At 48.5% G+C, this 8,149-nt stretch overlaps 1 protein-coding gene across 3 annotated transcripts; it reads left to right on the top strand.

The window, feature by feature from the left end:
- The first annotated feature begins 1,594 nt into the window (after positions 1-1,594).
- On the top strand, positions 1,595-7,932 carry SLC35B1 (solute carrier family 35 member B1). 3 transcript variants are annotated; one of them, XM_027873273.1, is made up of 9 exons: positions 1,595-1,713; positions 2,782-2,885; positions 3,520-3,650; positions 3,924-3,954; positions 4,638-4,795; positions 5,637-5,763; positions 6,455-6,561; positions 6,714-6,867; positions 7,599-7,932. In XM_027873273.1, exons 1-9 carry the CDS (start codon positions 1,610-1,612, stop codon positions 7,649-7,651), a joined length of 969 nt encoding a protein of 322 aa, XP_027729074.1. In that variant the 5' UTR covers positions 1,595-1,609; the 3' UTR covers positions 7,652-7,932. The 3 variants fall into 3 exon arrangements, with proteins under 3 accessions (XP_027729074.1, XP_027729077.1, XP_027729076.1); XM_027873276.1 differs by having other exon boundaries at positions 1,603-1,713; positions 3,545-3,650; XM_027873275.1 differs by lacking the exon at positions 1,595-1,713 and adding an exon at positions 2,199-2,222 and having other exon boundaries at positions 3,545-3,650.
- Positions 7,933-8,149: the final 217 nt, after the last annotated feature.

Here is an 8,149-nt window from a genome sequence, read left to right as displayed (position 1 = left end):
GATTTTCCCACACTCCTAGGGCTGCTTAATCCTTTCATCTTATCTTTCAAATTCAGTGGGCTAGAGGCTCCTTATTCCAGTAATTTGTATTTCATCTGTGGAAGACTGTTTGCAAGGATGGATGCTAAATTCATTGAGAGTGAACAAGCAAAATAGCAAATGATTACAGAGAGGTCCCTTGGTGGGAGTTGGGGGGAGCAGGAAGAATGGGCTGCCTCCCTTTGCTCTTGAAAAATAAAATGACACCATATTCTAAATCTTCAGTGCAAGTTGGGCCTAAAGTCATGGGTGTGGTGCTGCCCAGTGTTTCCTTCCTTTGGCTGAGATGATGCCAAAGGAGGAGGCGGCTACAAGTGGAGAAACCTTTACTGGGGCTGCAGTGGCTCTCAGCCCAACAGGCTGTCTGAGGTTTAGATCAACTGAAAATGTGTGTGGTTGGGGGGTGGGGTTGCTCTGCAAGAACGGAGAGACCTGAAGGCTGCTGTCTGTGACCCTTCACCTGAATGTCCCCAAATGAAAGCTTATTTAGGGAGGATTCTACAAAGAGGCTAGTGGAAAGGGAGCCAGAAAGCTCACTTGGGCAGTCATGGGGACCAGACAGGCAAGCACTGGGTTTTACAATCCTAGTCTTTTTCATGATCCTGAACCTCTTCTGTTCCTGGAAGGGGCTATGGGAAATAAGTGAGAAAGTGCTTTGAGGTCTGAGTAACAATTACATTTGCAACTGCAGGCCATTTCTCAGTCACCACAGTGCTTTCCTATGCCTTACCACATTTGGTCCTTATAAGAATCCTGTGCAGCAGGAAGGGCAGATTTTATTAATACCCAATTTACAGATGGGGAAACTGAGGACCAGAAGGTGAAAGGTTGTATGGCTAGTTAGTGGAGTCATGTCTTTTTGATTTTTTACTTAATCTCCCTGCTCTTCCCCGCTGATGGACTACTGCTAGGCCAGAGGAGGAGAGGATACCCCCTAGATCTCAACACTTGCCTAAGTCTAGGGAATCCAATGGGGCTGAGGGGTAAGGCTGTGGGCACTAGAGGGCGCCACAGGGTTCCCAAACCCAAACGCTAGCGGAGAAGGTAAGCGCTAGGATCCGGGGGAAGCCTGGAAGAAGGCTATTTTGACCTGCTTTATCTCCCCGATTCTCCGCCCCCTACCTCCGGCAGCCTTTCAATGACCTGGCCAATCGGCGGGCTCCACATCCAGTTACGTCACTTTAGGACGCCTCCGCTCCCCAAGGTCCCTCACCGGGTTCTTGTTGGGGCTGCCCCTAAGAGCGCCTTGTTGAAAAGACTCAGGATTGTGCCTTTTCCCGTGGAGGTCTGGGTGTCCCGGGCCATCGAGAAAGACGTCAAGGCTCGAAGGTGCGACTTCCTCGGTGAAGTATGTCGCGAGACCCCGCAGGCACTTCCTCCTCCGCCTCCCGGATCTGGCAGCTGCGAAGATAGCCGCGGGGCCTTGCGGCGCCGGCAGTCGCAGGCAGCCCCTATGAGGGCCCCGTCGCCGGTGTGCGATGTCCGGCTGGAGCTGCCGCTGCCCGCGCCGCCGCCGCCGTCATCTCTGGGGACTCTGAGTGAGGCTCGTGCCGGCCCGGCCCCGCGCCTCATGGCCGCCAGCGGCGCCCTGGTGCCCGATCGGCTGCGCCTGCCGCTCTGCTTTTTCGGCGTCTTCATCTGCTACTTCTATTACGGGATCCTGCAGGAGAAGATGTGAGCGCCCCCGACCTGGACCCTCCAGAACGCGGGGCTCTCAGGCCCGGTCAGATTCCCCAGAGGCTCTGCTCCCCACCCACCCCCGAGCTGGGGCGGGTTCCCGGGGGGCTTCCCGCCTCCGCCCCTGCTCCACAGACCCGGGCTTCCCGCGACCATTTCATCCCTGGACACTGCCCTCCTCGGGGCTCGAGGCTCGGGGCCACGTGGGTGGCGTGGCTCGTGCCTTGACCCTCCACGCCTTCCATGACAGGAGGGAATGACAGCCGGGCCCCCCAGTGGGGAGGGGGCGGGGGTGGGGTCGGGGAGGGTGCAACGAGTCAGCTGATGGCAGTAACAATAGCGAGCTACCGCTATATAAGCGGTAAGGTTGGCAAAGCGCTTGACAAATGTATCTCATTGATCCCCCACCAGAATCCTGGATGGTATTATTATTATTACTCCCCTTTTACAGATGAGGAAACTGAGGCTGGGAGCCGTTAAGGGAATTGTCCAAGGTCATGCAGCTAGTAAGTGTCTGAGGCTGGATTTGAACTCAGGTCTCCTGAACTCCAGGTTCAGGTGCTTTGAGCACTGTATGGGTGGGTAGGGAAGTAAGTAAAGCATTTACTGGAGACTCACTCCACCTCCCACCTTTGTTTTAAGATTTTATCTTGAGTAAGTGGCAAAAGGGAGACTTGAACTCCGATCTTCATACTCCTGAAGCCAAGACTCTTACCAGCACTGCCCAAGACCAGTGATCATCTTGGGGTAGTTTTCCCAGTTTTCTCTGGAGATGTGGCTTGTTGGAGTGCTAAACCTTGGAGTCAGGAAGGCCCAGGCAAAATTTTATTTCGGGCTTACTAGCTACCTGACCATAAGCAAGACATTTAATTTCTTTAAGTCTTGATTTCCTCATTTGTGAAATGAGAATACTATGATACCAATAGCATCTGCATGGGGGCGGGTTGGATGTAAGGAGCCAATGAGATGTCTGTAAAGTGCATTGCAAACTTTTGAGCGCCATGTTAATATGAGCTGCTCTTACAATCATTCTTATTTCCTCTTTTCCTCCTGTTTCCTTTTCAGCACGAGGGGAAAATATGGAGAGGGTGCCAAACAAGAGAAGTTCACATTTGCCTTAACCTTGGTCTTTATCCAGTGTGTGATCAATGCAGTATTTGCCAAGATCTGTGAGTACTTAATCAGGGAGAGACCACCACTCAGGCCCTGGGTGCTGGGTGATCTCTGCCTGGACCCATAGGGTTTAAAGCCCATGTTGATGCTCTCGAATTCCTATCGTTCTGCTTTAGAACTCACTGATTTGTTTGGGGTTCCTTGGACAAATCCTTTATGTCAGAAGTAAGAAAGGAAGAAAGTAGGCGTCCTGTGTATTTTACACCATTGTTGAAGATGTTAGTTATTTCTTTGCTCTAATTCTTATTTCTTTATCAACTTCAGGAATTTGTTGGCCCAGTTAGTTTAAATGATTTTTCCTCTTAGAGCCACCCCTACTTATCTTCTCTCCCTTCCCTCTCTCACCCTCACCCGTTCTACTACTGTAGAATTAACTGTCCAGTGTAATTGGGACAGAATGTCCTCTGGGAAATAGCCCATGGCTGGGCCCTGAGAGTAGACTTAGAGAAAAGGAAACACATAGTCCCTTAGAAAGTTTCCAGTTTAATGAGAGTAGAAACTGTTCCTGTCCTTGGGGAGCTTCCTGTCTTAATGAAGGAACATTTCTTTCAGAATTTCCATACCTCTCTGCCCTGTGGTCAGTCCTAGCCCTCCCAGGCTTCTCTTGTGTGTTTTTTTGTCTTCTCCCAGTGATCCAGTTTTTTGACACTGCCAGGGTGGATCGGACCAGGAGCTGGCTGTATGCAGCCTGCTCTCTCTCTTACCTGGGTGCCATGGTCTCCAGCAACTCTGCATTACAGTTTGTCAACTATCCAACTCAGGTGAAACTTCAGGGAATGGTACATGGGTTGGAGGGGTAGCCCAGAGCAGATGCTTAGGTTTTTACGACCTAGGAGCTCTTTCCTTAGATTCGTGTCTCTACGATGAAAAAGAATAGTCTTGAAGTGAGGCTACAGGGGTCAGGCTCAGTGAAAGAAGGAGATTTTGATCGGAAGTAACAGTTGAAAAGTGAGCAAAAAACTGAAATGTTAGCAGCATCTGAGTTACACGGTGATAGAATTTAATCAGTTGTACCTTGCGTCCTTTTTTTTAAGGTCCTTGGCAAATCCTGTAAACCTATTCCAGGTAAGGAATGTTGGATTTTCCCATTCTTATTCCCTCTCTGGCTTGCAGCTACATCTCAGGTCTTTTATAATCCCAACTCTCCATCTCCCTCATTTAACTCCACCCTGCCCTGTGACTTCTGCTATCCCACTCATCATTATATTCAGATGTAAGAGGTTCTGCCTTTAGATTATATTAAATATAATTTCTCATATTAAGATTCAAGATATTCTCCCTTCTCTCAGCCCCCAACACACATTTATATTTCTGTTGTTTTGAATAACCATGAGTTGGCATTCTGGGTTCATTCCTCATGGGATCTGAGGGCTGGAGACTGGAGGCTTACTTCTTTCAGATAATTATATTAGAATTACATATTCCTTTTTATATTATATTAGAATTACATATCTGTCAGATGCCAGTAGACAACTTAATATAGTACTTTGCTTTTCCCTTCCCTCCAAGACCCAGTGCTATACCTTTTTATTCAATTCACCTTTGCTCTTTCTCTCCAGCCTGTTATGCCCTTTGCTCTGCTCAGCCATATGACTTAATTAGCCCTTTCTCCACACCAGCCCTAGGACCTTCTCCTCATTCCCCCGGTGCCTTTTCCTCTAGATAACACCTTTCTACAATGAGATCTTCAGCTCCTTCCTGTGTCCCAGGGAGGGAGCTGAATCTCTGGTTCTGTTTCCTCTCGGCAGTTATGCTCCTTGGAGTGACCCTCCTGAAGAAGAAATACCCAGTGGCTAAATACTTCTGTGTGCTCTTGATAGTGGCTGGAGTGGCCCTCTTCATGTACAAGCCCAAAAAAGGGGTTGGAGCTGATGAGCATGTGGTTGGCTATGGAGAGCTACTTCTGGTATGAAGTTACTGGTGGGAGAGTTGTAACGCTCTTTGTTCTGAAACACTCAAGGTCTTTCTCCTAGCAAGGATCTTTACCCTACTGAGGCTATTTGGGAAGGCCTGGGTATTGGGTTGCCTCCCCTTCCCCAGAGGGTGCATGTGAGGTTTATAGCCAAGGACAGTCAGCTTTGTATCAGGAAGCTTCCTGCTAACTCTGGGACCCTATAGCAGGATATAACTATGGTGTAAAATCCCCAAAGTCCAAGGACTGGGGAGAGGAAGAAAAGTACTGTCCCCTTTGGTTCTTTCACACCTGGGTTCTGAGAACCCTGGAAACAGGAAGAAGCCTGTTATGTTCTGAGTCAGGGTTGGCTTTCTCTACTTTAACCCTTACTTATCAGCCTCAGGTGTAGTGTGTAAGTATTAGTGGGGAGGGAAGTTGCCTGTTTCTCTGGAAAGTGCTAAATCACCCATCCCACAGATTACCCCACTGCCCTGGAGGTTGGCTAAGAAAGAAGCATGATTTGCATGACCTAAAGAGCTGAGATGGGGCATCTATTGAAGCAGCCTGGCAAGGTGGACAGGGCCCTGGAGCCAGGAAGAACTGGACTCAGATCCTGCCTCCTGGGCAAGTCACCTAACTGCCCTGGGCCTCAGTTTCCTTATTGTCAAATGAGGGGGTTGGGCTCAGTGACCCCTTGGGTCCCCTCCTGCTCTAAGTCTATGATGCTGTGAACCGTGGCCTCCGCCTTAAGACAGCTGTTCTCAGAGAAGTCCCGAAGGGGAGAGCCGTGCCTTCCCTGGGGCTTGGAGCTTTGCTGACCCTCTCCCCTTACGCTGCTCCCTCCATTTCTCAGCTGCTGTCTCTGACACTGGATGGATTGACAGGTGTCTCCCAGGATCACATGCGAGCTCATTACCAAACAGGCTCTAACCACATGATGCTGAACATAAACCTCTGGTCCACATTGCTCTTGGGAGCTGGTAAGAAGCCAGTTCCGCTGTTCCCACCATTCGCCCCTGGATGGCAGGCTCTCCTGATCTAGGTCAGCCACAGACTCACCTTCCTAATGCCAACCTTGCAGCGTGCCCAGCAGCCAGCCTTGGCCTCGAGATGTCGTATATCAGAGACCCTGAATTACGGAGAAACCCCTTACACTCCCATCACCTTTTCACTGCTTGTTACCTTTATTCAGCACATTGAGTTAGCAGGCATTGATTGGGCACATGCTGTGTGCAAAGCCCTAGGCAAGGTGTCCAGAGAAGACAGAAGGTTGAGAGGAGATTACAGTCTTGAGTGGGGAGACAGCCTGCCTTCAAGAATCATATAGTCTACCAGGGGAAGCAAGAAGCAAATGTGAATTTAACCCAGTTCTTCCATACTGTGTTCTGCTATCTGGTTGCTTGAACGGGATTAACTAGTTAACTGTCAAGGATTGAGATTCTGATTTATCCAGTCAAGAAAAGTTAAGAGACAGAACAGGGAAAGGTGCATGGTGGGACAGGAATAATTCCAAGCCCTAAGTTCTTTGCTCCATATGCTTTTTTTCCCAACCCTAATTCTCCAGAGATCTGAGTGACCCTCAAGGGGTTCAGGCTTTCTGGTACGTGTGTCGGGGAGGATCCCAGCTCCTTCCTTACGTCACCTTGGGTATCTTGTTGCTTCCCCACTCAGGAATCCTGTTCACTGGGGAGTTCTGGGACTTCCTTAGCTTTGCTGAGCGATATCCCAGCGTCCTTTACAACATCCTTCTGTTTGGCCTGACCAGTGCCCTGGGCCAGGTGAGTCTCCAGAATGAAGCTTGTCCAGGGCAGGGATGGTCACATTACCCATAAACTTTTGTGCTGCCTTTTTTTTTTTTTGGAAGGCTTAAGTCTTGGAATCAAATGCCTGTCCTTGGCCTGAACCTATCTCTCTGTGTTTCTCCCTCCAGAGCTTTATCTTCATGACAGTTGTGTACTTTGGTCCTCTGACCTGCTCCATCATCACCACAACCCGCAAGTTCTTCACCATCTTGGCATCTGTGATCCTCTTTGCTAACCCTATCAGCCCCATGCAGTGGGTAGGCACTGTGCTGGTGTTCTTGGGTGAGTTTTCCTGGCTGGGCCCCGGCAGTGGCTTAAGCTTCAAGCCTGGTGGGTGCTATTTTGAAGGCACGTCTTAGTGTGGGGGGAATTTTTTTGTTTTAAGACTATGTCTTCCTCTTTGGAAATGCATTGGCCATTAATGGGTCTGATCCTAATACTGATTGGCATGGAAACTTGAGCCTTTCTGGTTTTTCTAGCCTGGGCTGTTCATGTCTCCTCAAGCGCCCAGGGGCTCACCTTTTCGGGGCTGGACTTAGTGCCAGTTTTGATTTGCGTTAGCCTCCCAGACTGAAGCGATCCACCGGTCTGCTTCCCTAGCAGCAGTGACGACAGATCTGCACCATCCCATCCAGTGGGGAAATACATTTAGTTACTGATTTTCTAACATCTGATTAATTTAACCTAGCCATGGTCTGAGTCAAAGCAGCTTTCAAGTTGATACCAAGTAGCTTTTGACCCTCCTACATTTTGCCAGTATTTTCCATGCTTTTCTGTATTTTAGGATTGTTTTAAGTTGTCACCTGAGCATGGCTTGTGCTCCCAAGGAAGGTTTGATGCCAGTGTTGTGCATTCCACTTTATTTAAAGCCTCTGGTTTCTTTTGAGCCTCGCCTAATTTATTTCACATCCTGAACATGTGTAGACCTATAGGGCTGGTCTTGAGGCCTATCTCCTCTGACTTTTCAAATTCCCTTGGGGAAGCTAAGTTTATTTCTCTCTCTCCCCCCATAGGTCTTGGCCTGGATGCCAAGTTTGGCAAAGGTTCCAAGAAGACATCCCTCTAGGAAGATCCAGGGATTCATACAAGGCCATTTAACTTATTTTCTCAAATCTCAACATCTCCTTGAGAACTGGACTCAACAAGGGGAGAGGGAGGGTTCTAGTTTTTTTTGTTTTGTTTTGTTTTTTAAGAAAGAAATCATAGGTTCTAAAAAAGTGATATTGTTGGATTTTGCTTTTTTTTTTTTTTTAACAGGAATGAGTAATGATTTTTGTTTGTGATAAGATGGAGGGGGGCAGTAACCTAGCCTACCTCAATAAAAAGAAGAGGGAGATTTTGATCATTTTCCTGGGTTTCTTCCTCTGTCTTGGTCTGATTGAATTGCTAGCAGTGTGAAAATGGGGGGGGATTTTGAGAACTCAGCAGCTCCAGCCAGTCCCTTCTCTTTAAGAGAGGGCTTGTCTACTGTCAGACATCTCTGGGGAAGGTCTCAAAATAACCACTTCAGAGAGTTCATTCTCCAATAATTTATCTTTCTGGTGTCCGAGAAGTTCTTAGCTAA

This window comes from Vombatus ursinus, unplaced genomic scaffold (genome assembly GCF_900497805.2).
Source record: "Vombatus ursinus unplaced genomic scaffold, bare-nosed wombat genome assembly UNPS02014801.1, whole genome shotgun sequence".
Taxonomy (NCBI): Eukaryota; Metazoa; Chordata; class Mammalia; order Diprotodontia; family Vombatidae; genus Vombatus; species Vombatus ursinus.
This window is presented reverse-complemented; position numbering and strand designations above follow the sequence as displayed.